General features: G+C 48.8%; 2 protein-coding genes across 2 annotated transcripts; one reads left to right on the plus strand and one right to left on the minus strand.

Annotated features, from left to right (window-relative positions):
- Positions 1 to 532: 532 nt before the first annotated feature.
- Positions 533 to 2,600, plus strand: LOC146207542 (uncharacterized). Its single transcript, XM_084587119.1, has 2 exons — positions 533 to 762; positions 1,245 to 2,600. Exons 1-2 carry the CDS (start codon positions 649 to 651, stop codon positions 2,310 to 2,312), a joined length of 1,182 nt encoding a protein of 393 aa, XP_084443245.1. The 5' UTR covers positions 533 to 648; the 3' UTR covers positions 2,313 to 2,600.
- Positions 2,601 to 10,254: 7,654 nt separating this feature from the next.
- Positions 10,255 to 11,490, minus strand: LOC146207543 (uncharacterized). The gene is made up of 2 exons (XM_084576931.1): positions 11,482 to 11,490; positions 10,255 to 10,518 (listed from the first exon to the last, which is right to left on the minus strand). The coding sequence occupies exons 1-2, from the start codon at positions 11,488 to 11,490 to the stop codon at positions 10,255 to 10,257; spliced, it is 273 nt and encodes a 90-aa protein (XP_084433057.1).
- Between the last annotated feature and the right edge of the window lie 3,768 nt (positions 11,491 to 15,258).

Here is a 15,258-nt window from a genome sequence, read left to right on the forward strand (position 1 = left end):
CGATGTGCGCGAACTCATCGACTGAGCGTGTCTTGCTGCTGAGCCCGAAAAGAAAAGAAAGTAGAAAAGTCTTCGAACGGAAAACAACGAAAGGAAGCCAAGAACGATGGGTGCGCGAAAAAGAAATGCTCGCGTATGCGATTGTTTCAGCGACGGCAATGCGAAGGCTTATCCGTTGTCGTTCTCAGGACAAGGGATGGATACAAAGAGAGGGTGGGCAGAGGGTGGGGGACGGGCGATGGATGCTGAACTGATAGCGGGTGGAAATCGGCGGAGTTACGGATGCCATCGACGGGAAGGCAGAAATACGGGCGTTGCGCGCACGGCTATACGAGTTAGCCGGCCGCGTGACCCTGTCGGAGAGTCGCGCTCTCCATCTATGCATCCGCCCGCTTCACTCGCGCTCGCGAGAAACTCCGCCAGCGCCTCCCTCCCTTCCCCGACTCCCCGCACGTGAAGGGCGTGCAGAGCAGCAGCAGCAGCAGCAGTAGCAGCAAGTAGTGCTGTAGTGCGTCCTTTGTGGGCACTTTAATTCGATGCCGGGGATTATCCGAGATTAAGAAAGATATAGCGTTCCCGTGATGCTCCTCTTTCGAAGAAACATTTCGCTTTTTTTCCTTCTTGCCGGCATCTCCTTTCCTGCCGTGTATGTGCCAGTATAAAAGCGCGGCTTCCGGCTCAGGGAACTTTGCCCAAGTGAAGCGAGCATCGTCTACGGTAGCGTCAAGCGTTTCTCTTCCCAACATGGCTGGACTCAACGGAGTAAGTTGGTGCCCCTTGAAGAAAGCCGCGCCTCATAGCGTTTCACGCACGGAATACAGCTTGTATGTTCCTAAGGAGAAAAAAGACAGCATCACAATGAGCAATGAGCACGCGAAACCGTCGCCTAATCTTCCGAGTGAAATTTTTCGACTCAGAAAGTCAATATCAGGATTTTAAAAAAAGCATGTTCTTCAAGAGCAGGTGGTCCACACTATACACCTTATAGTACCATAATGAGCCTCAAAAACAAGTGTCAATTTTCCTTAAGCGAGTGATGTAGAAATTCCTAATCTCTATGTTGGTCTACAATTTGCAACAGTGAGTTTCGGTCGTACAGCTATATCTAACGATCAAAAGTCAATATCGGCAAAACCTTTCACCATCAAAAGAAAATGACCCTCCTCAGTAAGTTCCGCTGATCTACGCAGGCCTCAAAGGATTAAAGGCTACCCTGCTAAGTTCTCTCCCATCTGCTCTTGCAGCTCCAGCTTCTGCTGCTGCACTCGCTGGCGTTCTGGTGCGCTGTCAACGCCGGTGGCCTGCACCCACACACCGAGGGCTTCTCGCACTCCATCGCCCACCCAGACGGCTCAACGCACCACTCTACCTTCATCAGACACAACACGGACGTCGTGCCGCGTGACCATGACTCCGGCGTGTACGACCCTCACTCGGGACACGTCGTGTCTGTCCACGCCACCGGCCCGCACGGCTACAACCTCGGTTCCAGCCACGTGGTCGCCTCCAGGCCGTACGGAGCCTACACCAGCGGGGCCTACGGAGCTTACGGAGGCCTGGGTGCCTACGGAGGCCTTGCAGCCTACGGAGGCCTAGGAGCCTACGGAGGCCTAGGATCCTACAGAACCTACGGAGCCTACGCAGCTCCGGCCTACTCTGTGGCCGCCGCCGCTCCGGCTGTGTCTGTAGCTCATGCACCAGCAGTGTCTGTGGCCGCCGCCCCTGCCGTTACCGTCGCTGCCCCGGCTGCCACAACTGTGGTGAGCCGCGGATCCGCACTTTACGGAGGACACACGCTCGGTGGATTCGGTTACGGTGGTGGCCTCGGCTATGGTCTTGGCTACGGCCTCGGCTATGGCACCACCGTCGGTCTCGGAGGTGGTGTCGCGACCTACGGCACTGGTTACGGCGCTGGCTACGGCCTTGGCTATGGCGCTGGTTACGGCCTTGGCTATGGCGCTGGTTACGGCGTGAGCACCGGTTACGGCCTTGCCGGCCTCGGAGGTTACGGTTACGGCCTTCCCACATCTCGCACGGTGGTCCAGAGGGGCCCTTACATCGGAAACCGCATCTTGCCCACGGCCTTCGGCGACGTGCACGCGCCACACCACGAGTTCCACCACCACGAGCACCACACCGTTCATCCAGTAGGGGGAACCGCGTACGCCGCCGCCCCCGCTGTGACCGTCGCCGCCGCGCCGGCCGCGACCCTCGTGAGCGCCCCAGCCGTTCAGGCTGTCGGAGCTGTCGGAGCTGTGCACCACAAGGTGATCGGCGCCGACGGCACCATCCTGGGAAGCTTCAAGAAATAGGAAGCGACAGCGGTGTTTAGAGAATAGTGCGAACCGTCCTGCATGAAAAAAGAAAACGAAGGGCGAAAGGAAATGGTGCCTTTGGACCAGTGACTTTCATAAGTGGCTGAGGGCCGGAATCTCTCAAGGGCCCACGTGACGTCCAGTCAAGGCTGCGTAATTGGCTTCATTGTTCCCAGTAGCAGGTATTTTGAGAAATCAGCGAAGGAAAGCGCTAAACGATGCATCTCCAGGCTGCATGTAAAAACGTTGTTGTCTGCTTTCTTTGTTGTTATCTATTTATAAATAAACAGCATTTTCAAATTAAAAACATTTTTGCAACTACGCATCGCATCTTTCAGTCACTGTACTCCCGTCGAGTTTACGGTCAGAAACCTGTTCTCGTGTTGCAATTGTATTTTGCTGACTTCTACATGTTACTGACGCTTCGCATCACCATTTTTTCAAAGCGTATTCTCCTGCACACACTTGACGCAACTCGTCCTAGAACACCAACGAAAGCGTGATTAAAGCCACTCTATATCCAGATACGACGGGTCGAGCACACGCTTCCAATGAAGCGCGCCTCATTGTCTTCATAACTGGCAGAGTATTCGATATTCAAATCAAGTGTTCAACACTCAAAACAAGTTAGTTTGATACTAAACAGTAGCTTTCGGGCCACTCAGACTATCGGAAAAGGCGAGTCATCTGCACTAGATTGCAGCTAGAAAGTAACGACTACTTTTTGCTGGAAAATATGTATGGTTAGCGAAGTTCGGTGTTCCGAAGTGACGCAGGCTTGTAAGGCTTTTTGTGGAAAATATAAAAAGTAAGCATTGATGCTTTCACTCAAAATATATGCCCAAACGCAAGCTGTCGGCGCGAAAGTGCATTCACCGTAAAATCTGTTCTCAAAATATGTGGTACTTGGAACTTAACGTCCCAAAGCAACACACAGGCAGTGACGGGCGCCACAGTGGATGGCTCCGGATTACTTTACACTATCCAGAGTTCTTTAACGTGTGCTGACATCGCGCAACCCACAGGCGTTCTCGAATTTCTACTCCGTAGAAATACAGTCGCCGTGGTTGTGGTCGACTCCGCGACTTTGTGATCACCCGCCAAAAGCTACTAAACCACCGTGCAGCCGGTTTCGAAGCAACTTCGAGCAATAAACGACGCGATACCAAGAGGCACAAAACTATAGGAGCACACAGATGCAGTTGTACAGTTATGGCTGTCAGTTCTACTATAGGCTACGCGCGAACTGCCTAGAAATTTTGTAACAGTGACACTTAGAGGATTTCTGTAGAAAAGCGTCATAGCCGTCCACGTCAAACTTGGTATTAACACAAACGAACAGCCCCGCAGCTGTTCCCGAGTGGTTAAAGCGCCGGACCACTGAGTCGGGGGACCTGGATCCGATCGCTGACGCTGTGACAGCGTTTCTTTTGGAGGCGAAACGCAACGCACCCGTGTACTGCGCTATATCGGCCCTCGTTTAAGAACCCCAGCTGGCTGAAATTATCCGGAGCCTTCCAGTACAGCGTCTCTCTTAGTCTGAGTCACTTCGAGGCGTACCCCACAAGCTTAACACGAAGCTGCATAAAAAAAGAAGCGAACAATTACAAACAAACAAACAAAAGAATAGGAGAGACTTCCTTTGTTTTTAATTTGTATTTTTGATCCGTGAGAAATTACGGTAGCCTCATTACTTCTAACCTGAAATTAAATTGATTAAAAAGTAAAAGAAAAAACCGCATGCTTCCTAAGACCCATTCTCACCAGACAAGATATGATTCCACTACTGATTCCCCATAAACAAACATCACAGATTAAAAAGAAAGCCAGTCCCCTGTGATTTCCTTGGTATAATTGATTTTTTGGCTTTCTTTTATGTATGTCATAATGAGCACCTCATTTCCCTCCCATGGCTCACATAGTTATAGGTGTGAATCTAGACTGAACCTAAGCTAACCTTACTTGCAAACTTATTTTAATTCAAGAAGTGGCAGGGTTTATCCCTATTGAACAAATTATTTTGCGGAAGCACAGGAATCCACACTTTCAGCCGTGCATGTGGCTCCATCTAGGAGTAGCAGTGTGAAATGGTAGAGGTTAAACCGATCAGCTGCCCCAACTGCCCTGCTGACTCCGTTGACCTGCGGCACTTGGTCTGGACCTGTCCTGGCACGGCTAGCCTCCGCGCACGCTACACATCTGCTCACCACATTCAGAGCTACGAAGACTGGACAGCCCCCAATACCAACGCCAAGCGCAAGCTTAGTGCCCTGCTAGACTTCATGTCGGAGTCTGGCGCCCTCAACCTCACCTAACCCACCCCCTTCCCCTCTAGGCCTCAGGTCATCCTCATGAATAAAGGTTTACGAATGGCCTCCGAGATCAGCTCCTGTGCAACAGCTAGCTTGATCGCGGAGGCTACGGGCTTGTAGCGCCATCTGGCAGCCGCGCGTCAAGTGGAGCATGTTTCACCCCATTTAAACGTGGATATGTTTGAAACCACCCGCCGTAGTCCTATACTCATGTAATCAAGACAAGCCATCACAGAGTCTGCAGCTCTCTACCCAATCTCAGTGGGGGGCCGCGCTGCTCAGCTCCGACCCGGAGGTTCAACTCCGAGTCACGGAGCGAGCCGAAGAGGTCGCCGAACGACATCGTCGGTCGGCCACCTGGCGTCCGGCCTAGAAGAGGAGCCCACCGCGGGGACGGGAACGCCAACCCACTCCGCGCCTACGACCTCTTCTTTAATAAAGTTTACCTCCTCCTCCTCCTCCTCCCGCCGTAGTATCTACCGATTGTAAATAATGACGGTATTCGTTATGATCTTGTGACCTCCATAGTACATGACGAAGTAGGATGGCGGTCCGTCACGCAGACTTTGATGCGCGGCAAATAAGAGAATATTTTAAGGATGCCATTGAAAGATATTGTGAAATTATCAAACTTTCACATCCTGTACCTGACTGGCTCTTGCACATTGACGCAAACAAGATCGGACAAGATTCTTGGCCGCGGATAGTGAGCGAAAGAGTGTTTTTCGGTTAAAATCCAGATCACGTTGAAGCTATGCACATACAGCTATGCACATATGAGCGAACCTCGCAGATTTCACTTCCGGTTCTAACTTAAGGATTGCCTAACGTAGCCTGGACAAGCCTATGTATAATAAAAATATTTCAAGGGGGGCAATTTATTTGCGCTTTTTTTTCTACCCCTCTACCAAATCATGAGTGCATCAACGCACGCCATAGATAAGCCTTTTTAGGCCTCGTGAAGTGGTCTTAACCTAACCTCCACTTTAATTGAAAAACAATTTGTCGTACAAACACTACAGCACTTCTCCCCGCCCTATTTTAAATTACATAGCACTTAAATATACTGCCCGAGTTAAGCCTACTCTAAAAAATATCCTTTGGTGTACAAGCAGTCGTATACTTAAAGCCAAAAATGTCCGTCTCTGTATTTCCTCAATAAATGGCATAAGACTAAAACTTTAATCTTGAAAGTGAATTAGTATACCAAGTTAAACTAATCGAATTTTAACTAGCTTAACCTAGCCTAGCCTACTGACCCCCACCCACCGTTCAAAAGAGTTTCGTATGCATATTGATTGGAGCCTTATATGCTATTGTTTTCAAACTGCTTTCGGGTAAGATCAGCTGGAGCACTCGAGCTTCCCTCTAATAAGGATAGCGATCCTGACCATTTATTGCAGCCACCTACGGTGCAACCCTAGACAACCATTTCACCGACCACAAATTAGGCCGAGCGGCAAGGCATGCACGTAGTATCGTTAAAGGGACGTTGAAGACTATTCTATCTAATTTTTGTTTGTGATAAAAATCAGTTCTTTTCCACTTTACACCTAGGTTCGTGCTGGTCTGCCAGCAATAGACTCATTTATTGTTAAAGAAATTACATTCAAATATTTCCCCGCCGCCAGATTCAAACTTGCCTACGCCGTTGTTGTTGTTGTGGCTGTTGGAAGAAGGAAAAGAAAATGCACGGGCCTGCTACTGGCTCTGTTGCTGAGCCACCTCCGCTGCCTTGTGCAGACAGAAGAGAAAATAGAGAAGAAAGAAAAGGAAGAGGAAGAGAAAGACGCGCGCCGCAGCAACAGCCGTCGTCCACCACCAGCGGTGGCGTGTGCAATGACGGCCTAGAACAGATAAAAATTCGGTGCCAGGCTAGCCTCCTGCCGCAAGCGACGATGACCCACCTGTACCAGCCCCATCAGGGGAAGCAATGCCGAGCTGGTCACTCGACCTACGCCGTACTCCTTATTCTGTGCGATGTCAGTGCATGTTAAAGATTCCTAAGTGCCTGAAATTACTCCGTAACTACGCCCTCCACTGTGGCTTTTCTTTTTCTATTTCCACTTTCATTCCCAGCGTCCTCTCTTTCCTTATGGTGCGGTTGAGGTGTCCACAAAAGCAATCGTGACAGATACAGCGCCTTTCCTTTCCTGTGAACAAATAATTATTTGATAACCGTTTTTGCCCCGCCAGGGTGGTGCAGTGGTAAGACGCCCGATTACTGTGCCGGAGTACCCGGGTTGAACCCGACCTCGGCGGCTGCGTTTCGATGGAGGCGAAACGAAGAGGCGTCCGTGTACTGTGCGATGTCAGCGCACGTTAAAGATCCCCAGGTGGTCGAAATTACTCCGTAGCCCTCCACTACGGCTCCCCTTTCTCTCTTTCCACTTTCACTCCCACCTTCCTCCCTTCCCTTACGGCGCGGTTGCGGTGTCCACAGAAAACAAGTGAGACAGTTACTGCGCCTTTCCCTTCCTATAAATAAATAAATCAGATAACCGTTTTTAAATCAATGGCAGCAACCTGCAAAGCAGTTTTCCGTTACCCGTGTCGACAAGCATTAGTGCTGAGTGAGCCAAAACGTGCTCAGGAACTACTCGTGCTTGCCTTTGTTTTGGTTAGAATATGAACATTTGCATCGAAATAGACTAAAATACCTCGCCTTATTTCTCTTGGCGGGGCTCATGTGATGCTTCAATGGTCTCGGATCCAAAGCGGAAGAATAAGTGCCGCTACTGCTGCGTTGATACAGTCGTGAAGGACAACAAGGCAACATAAAACCAACTGCTGAACTGTTCGTTGTGAAATGGGTTTTACTGAGGGTTCAACAGGGAATATCGCCCTCTGTAAGCTGCACGGCGAACAGCACAAGAACACAGTCCATTTAGGCACAAACCAGCGAACTCGAGCAGCGCAGCGGCACTTCGTCGTTCTCTTCCTCGTCTTCGTGATATCCGCTCTTCGTTCACTACAGTTGTAATAATTCTCCCAATATTTACGTGTTTGCCTCGTGCGACTGTGACTTGCACCAACGGATGAGTAGATGTGAAATGAGTTTATGCGTGTGTGCACTGATAGATTAAAAAATGTGGATCACTGCTGCATTAGTGCTGGGAGTGCATTTTCAAGAATGTGTTGGGAGAGTCAGGTGTGGTAACCAGTCATGCCATATGTGGGAAGTTGCAGCCTTATATGTTGTCATGGTGAGGGAAAGGGGTGCATGGCCATGAGCACCGACGCGACGCTGTAATAACAACGACCACGCTGGCGAGACACGTGGTTTGCGGGTATGCATCACCTTCGTGGTGGGCAGCTCGCTCAGGCTTTGCTTTGTGTTCGTAGAGAGCTGTGAAGAGAAGCTCAGTAACTTTACCGCGATTCGTACGCCGACGAAATGTTTTCTTTTGGCTTTTACACCAAGAAGGAGACGATAATAATTGGTCAATATAGACAATAATTTGTACGTCTGTTTGCTGTGCTATGCGGCGCTTAGCTTCCTGCGTCACTTCCGATACTGACTTTCAATTATATGCATGGTTTTGCAAACACAATCTTGAGGCATTAGGAGCCAAGTGTGTAGCGAGTGATCACAGATCATAAGCATGACGAGATGTGATGCAAAAAAATAAAACGGAGCGCACAGTGCTGCGTACGACAGTCTCACGGCAGGCAAAAATTCCAGTGCCCCGGAAGGAGAGGTAGTGCATCGATTCGCTAAAGCTTGAGTATCATATTTTCAAATATTTCTCCGATTAACGCTTAACGCGTGAGCGCTTGCTTGTGGGCTTGTTCCCCACACAACTGCTCTACGCTGGCTCAGATAAAGCTCCCGCTTAACTTTAGTAACGAAGCATGCTAGGTCCAAGCTGTGATTACAATCATCAAGGCAGCCGTGCCAACAGCTGTGCTTGCTTAGCTACGAGTGTCAGGCGCAGTTTCAAGGCATGCTGTGAAATAACGGAGCTGAACCGAAAGGATGCTCTGTTGTGATCTCGGGCTGAGCTCTGAAAATGTCCCGCACGTTTATAATCGTAGGTGGCCTAAGTGGCTCAGTATCGATAGCCGAAAACACCCTGAAACGCTCTAAATGGCCTTAAAACAGTAATTAATAATAATACAAGTAACTTGCTCGACTGTCCGCCTTTTGCCTATAGCTGCGATCTGCGTAAAATAAAACACGGTCTATATAAGGTAGTAGGTGCATAATCGGCCGAGGATGTCGCAACTTATATTTTATTTTTCAGCTCATTTTGGTGTATAAAAGCTCTGTTAGCAGTGAAGACCGCGTCTTTGTCGCTAAAAAGCGGCAATCTGTCGATGCAAACCAACATCACATTGTTTTACGTGTTCCTGTATGCTCTGCGTCAAACTGGTACTTTTTCGCAGTTCCTCGCAACGAGAAATTGCGAACAAGTACTGCAGTTAGACAAGTAGCTTTTGCTGCCGCTGTATGCGTTCGTCTTTCTTTCAAAGGAAAGCGCAAGCTTAATTTGAAAACCGCGTTACTTTTCAACCTCCGAGCTCTGAATCACATCCATCGCTTTTTGAGGTATGTTATCTAGTAATAATTATTGTTTCACTATTGCGGCAATCCCAATAAAGCAAGGAGGAAGCGGCTGGCTTATTTACGCTATTTTAAGCCCGATTATCTCCAGAATGTGCGCACAAGCTCAGAAGCTCAGAAAAAGTAGCGGACGTTTCAAACAAAGGTGTTACCAGCCGTGTGCGGCTGCTTTTATTTAAATGTAGCCGAAGTATTCAAATGGACCTTACCAGAATTGTACAGATGACCACATCTGCCCGTCCAAACCTTAAACGTTATGCCACAGCACCAATGTACTATATGTCTACCTACGGAAAGTTAGTGGAGCGTTCGGTATATGGTACGGCTTTTATTGCGTACAATCTGTACGTTTACAGGGTGCATTGCAGATTGGTCGTCCACCCTGGTGTGTCGACGTTTTATCGCGTACGTTGGCCGAGGCGGTGGGTGCGCAGTAGAGTCCGGTTCCCGCTATCCCGGCGCCGTCAGTAGCCGGACACGGTGACTGTAAAGAATGGCTTACTTAATCAAGAAATCCCGGTCAGAGCGACCGCGCTAACTAAGCTGAACCTCCCACAACAAACACTTCTAAAATCCTCGGGGCAGGTGAATCCTGTGATCTGGGGAAACTGTGCGGTAGCTGCATATAGATCAGCTCTGTTCATTTCTACAAGCAGTATATCGATGACTGATCTCCACAGCTTAGTATCCAATATGGCGGCGTCATTCGCGCTCTTTGTGGGCATCTCTTTGGGCTGTCCGCAAATGTGTGCGAGTCGAGTGAAGCACTCATTCCCCTACAATTCTTTAGGTGAAACGCCGCATGAGCACACAATGAATGCCACTTTTACTTATTGAACTTTGCCATCAGTGCATATTCAAATAGTCGCTGTACCTGCCTTTCAAATTGATACCGCGTATGCCGGGACAGCTTCGTTTCGTACTCGCTGCCCGCTCATTTAGTTGTTCTCCTACAATTCGCCGTGCAGTGTGATAACATTTGCCGAAAGCAATATGCTCACCCGTTGCGCCAATGGCTGATGCCAGTTGCGAATGAGAGACAAGCCGTCATGAAAGCTGGTCAGTGGTAGAATGGCGCGTAGGGCAGCTTCACGATGGCAGGCGCGGCGTGCAGCTTGATGAGCGGCGGCGGGTGCACCGAGTGGAAGTAGGAGTAGCTGACTGCCGTGGGCACCTTGGCCACCACGGGCGTGTACACGGGCGCCACCACCTTGGGCACCACCAGTGCGGGCGCCGCTCCGTAGCCGTACGGGAACAGTCCGGGGTAGCCCGCGTGAGCGACGCACAGGGACCCCAGGATCACGACGACGGCGAAGGCGAGCGCCTGCACGTGCACGTTGACATCACGGAGTAAGTATGCGAACGCTTAGAGTTGCGACCGTGTACTACCAGGGAGACCATGTCTACATCCCAGCAAACCCTCGTGACAACCATTTTGATGATGCATATGGCACCCACTCACGATGAGGATAAAATCTGTCGGGCACATTACTTTCATATCACATAATTGCAACCGATACCATAATGACTGCTTGTAGCAGCATTTCGGCAGTTGTTGCTGTTGTTGTTGATGATTATGACGATGATGATGCTGTTTTATAAAGTTTACCCCTTACAAACTTCTTAATCTCATCTGACCACCTTACTCTGCCGCTCCGTGCTATTCTTTCTCCCCTTGGGACTCGCTTCGCTGACTTGCCGAATGACCGGCGACCTGCCCTTTGCATCATGTGCTCTGTCCATGTCCACTCCTCCTTTTAACCTCAGCTGTGCCCTTATCATTAACTCGCGTTGGTCTCCTAACCAACGCTTATAGGCGTACGTAACAAACAAACTGCAGGGCCTACAAATCGTGAAAGTTAGCTCAAGGAAAGACAGGTGCAAGAAATCATTACTGGAAAATCAATTGAACAGGTTGAATTCTACGGCGCCCAGCTATCACTCATCAAAGCTAATATTACCGGTCAAGAGAAAACTACACAAGTGCGGTTGACTGCGCGTTCTGTCACGGGGAGGATGCCGCTTCACTTTTTTGCTGTCACGTTATTATCGCAGCATGGACCTCCTGAGCAATCTTTATAGATCATGTGTCTTACCTGCTCGGATGTCACTAGTTTGATCCCCGCAAGCTATATCGATGACTCAAGAAAGGAAACACCAGGGCATTTTGCGATAGTCCAGTGAACCTAAGGAACGATTCGATTGCTCTCTACAACACATCGGATCCTCCTGCGAATCCTTTGGGTGCGTTCCGCGACTGGTCCGCGGACGGCGAAATATCACTCACGGCTTTCATGGTGTTGGTGGTCGTTGGACGTTCAAAACCCACCAAGATGGACGCAGCAGAAATCTTCCGTAAAATGCCTCTGGAGTGCTTCCGGTGCTTGTCTTCATGGGCTTCCTGTCCGTCTCTTTTATATGAGACTCCCACTCTCTTCTCTTTCTCGGCACGACGTGGTCCGCCACGCTTGTCCAGCTAGCTTCGGTCAGCACAAAAGCGCGTGCCTCCTCCCCACCGCTGGCTACCTTCTCCCACACGCTCAGAGTGTAGAGGGAGATGCGAAGAGAAGCGTGAGCCTCTAGAAATACCGAGCGAAGCGGTAGGCACAGTTTTAAAAGGAGGGGTTGATAAGAAAGGAGGAGAGAGACCGTTCATTTGCACCGCGTGAAAAGAGTAGACTGGCTTTCGTCCCCACTTCCCTTTTCTTCCGCTTGCATTTTATTATTCTCTTTCAACTCGCATGCCTTCCACTCACCCTTCACGGCCCCGCAGAAGCCGGCGTTGTGTAGGTGCTTCGTAACGATGTCCTGAGACAGTTACGAGGGTCCGAGCAAACTTTCCTCTCTTTTACTTTGAGAGCCCTTAGCTGCTGCTACCGTGTCTTAGGAGATAGGAGCGGAACCTTTGCCAGCTGCAAGGCATGCCTACCCCTTTGCACTCAGAAGACATCAGTGAGCTCATTGTCACGAATCGGGTCACTACCACGATAAAGATTAAGTTGGGGCCTCCGTGATTGAAAGAAGATATGTTTTGCGGAACATGCTAACAAATATGGGGACTTGAGAAATCACCAAGGTTTTATGAACTTGGAAAAAATATATATTTTATGGATCTGAAAAATAGATTGGCATTGTGTTAGCATTATCTTAATTAACATTTGCACTTGCATCCTGTAAGCATCTGGTGTGGTCATATACCGCCTCTGATCTTACTGACAATATCACATACGTGTCCTATGGTTTTACCTGAGAAACATTTAAAATTCACTTATCTTACTTTGTTTACATGCTTCTATTTATTTTTCTGCCACAAAATGTAATCACCAAAATAAGCGGTTTCGAGGAACAGTAACCATTCATGATATCGTAGATAATCGTAAGTGTGACGCACAATTTTATTATCTTTGATTATCCTTCACTCCTTCACAAGCGTTCTTTTTTGTTTATGGTGAAAACATGATAACAACTATAGCACGTCGCAATATGGTAAATCTCAAGAAGAGACGGCTCAGAGAAACACTCTTTTGTGCTACAAAATAGTATATTGAAAGTCATTATTGTTTGCTCCTACAAAGTATTACGTGCTGTAAGCACGCATTAGGCTTTCCGCAATTTGTAAGAATAAAATACGAAGGAGAAGCTGAATTTAGTGATACCATCCGAAAACATCCAAATGACTTCGCCTAATTCGGCTTAACAACTTTAGTTAACGTAGCGCTGTCGCAAACTTTCTCTTATCAGAGCAACGCAAAACCGACAGGAATGCACACACATAAAGAATAATAGTGACGTGAAATATCAGCCTAAATCCCATCGCCACTTCACAACTACGTCACGAACAACAAGAACGCACCCTTTGATATACAAGCGAGAGCAACAATACAACTCAACGCGGTGACAGCGAATGGACGTTCGGGTGTGGTTGTCCTTACGCCTCGAGGTAAACACTGTGCGAAACATCTAGCAGTGAAAGTGCTTTCGGAATGCAAACTGACCGCGCAGCGCACCTCGAGAATCGTCTTTCTCACTCTTTCTCTCTCTTATAGTGCATTAGTTCTCAAGACCCTCGCGACCGCTGCGTGGGCAGTTGGGAACGGTGACGCCTTCCTTCATCACGTCCTTCCATCGCCCTCACCGGGTCAAGTAGTGAGCTCAAAAGCTCGATGGCGCTCGCGGTCAGCTCGCACTGTCCGTAAAACCGCGCGCACGTACGTCTCGAGCGCTGACCATGTGTGCGAGAGGAATTCCAAGGGGCGTCGCAAAGCTAAGTCGCGCTCCGATTTTGTTGTCAAAAGACGTGGGGAGAGACGACGATGGCAGTAAAAAGCCGGGAAGCGGCGATGGTAGCAGCGTCCGCGCTCTGAAGCTGTGACTACCAAAGGGTCGAACCGAGAGTGCGTAGCGAAGAGGCCGTGCCCTCGGACCTCGTGCGCGTGCGTGCGTACGAACTACAATAGAGGCGGCGCCGAAAAACTAAGTGAGCACCACCGTGTAGCCCTGACTGCAAATGACGCATTCACGCGACTTGTCTCTGCAGACATTCCGAAGGTCCGTGTTGCGCCAGCGCTGCTGAACACCGCGCTGCTTCCGTTCTGTTGCATACGTGGAAAACCTTTTGGCCCCCCGTAAACCGTGAGCGCGCGCTCGAGCTGTTTGCGTGTTGAGTGAACTCCACTCGCAATCTGCCCGAGCCTTTTGTCCCAGGGCGACGGACGCACGGACGTACAGAAGAAAAGAGCCGAGAGAGTTCGGCGATCGCTCGGAGGTTTGGAGGTCAGTGTGTTTGAAAGTCGCGCTGACGGTGAAGCCCTGCTTGGCGGCCGGTACTTTCAAGGTAACCTCGTAGACTCCGCTGCGCCGTATGGCGCCACTTGGTCATGCAGGAAACGAGACAAAAGAATGAACCGCGAGTTCGCCCCGTACCGTGCAGGTGCGTTTCCATGCTACACTTCAATAAAGGAAGGTGGGTCCTTTCATGCGCACATAACCTCGCCGCTTGCTCAATAAATTTGACGAAGATTTGAGCTGGCCCCCACCAGCTTACTCAAACACAGATTGAGTTTGAGTTACGGTTTGAAAATTTACATTGGAACCCTTCCTGAGTGACTTGAAATATCGTGGAGCGAGACCATTTTGACAGGTTTGTTTCTTAAGCTATAATCGATATTTTTTTGTTCCTGAACAGTTCGGTGATGGGATCAAATCAACAGTCCAGAGCGAATTTCTGAAAGGTTCCAGGTGTCACCTTCCATTGCGGGTTTTTATTAATGTATTTATTCAATTATTTTTCACAATACCTATAAAGAAAAGCACTCGTGCAAGGGTATTACGTAGAAGGGGGTGACAAAACAATAAATAATATACCACAATTAAGCACTCGAGATTCAAATTAAATTGCATTTAATACGGAATTAACAAACATAAAATATAGTTGACATTGCACATAAAATGAACCATAAAAACGCGAAAGGAATAGGTGCATGGTGCATACGCAGCAGACCACAAATTTATAACGCACTTGATAAATAAAATGGAGCAATAACATAACAAACATTTGGAGGATACCTCAGCTCAGTGTTTAAAGGTATAAATGCCCGTTCGCATAGATGCATTTTACTACTCTAGCCACCAAATTTCTTAATTTGTGCATCTATGTCGATCGCCTTTCATATTCCTAATAGCATACAGCCGTCAGTTTCTTCATTAAGTGACAGACCACCGGAAATAGATGTGTAACCCTGAAGACACTCAAAGCTGCGCAATCATGCACGACGCCAATGTACTAAAATAAAGAAATAAAATAAAGAAAATAAAAAATAAAAGCAACGTATAGGAGGCACTCACGCTTACACAGAGGACATTAAGACACAGGCATCTTAGTGCTGCCGTTCCAACCACTTTTATGTTCTTTTTCCAACGAAAGTGCGTGCAACAAAATTCGGTGGTCCAGACGCTGCCAGCCCAAAAGCAGAACATTTTCTCACTAAGCGCGCTCTATGGCCCCACACAGGACGTCGTTGCCGTTGATGGAGTGTAGCCTTGCAACCCTGAAGCGGCTCATTCC

Source organism: Amblyomma maculatum, chromosome 1, assembly GCF_055883805.1.
Source record: "Amblyomma maculatum isolate TAMU_Amacu chromosome 1, ASM5588380v1, whole genome shotgun sequence".
In the NCBI taxonomy this organism is placed as follows: domain Eukaryota; kingdom Metazoa; phylum Arthropoda; class Arachnida; order Ixodida; family Ixodidae; genus Amblyomma; species Amblyomma maculatum.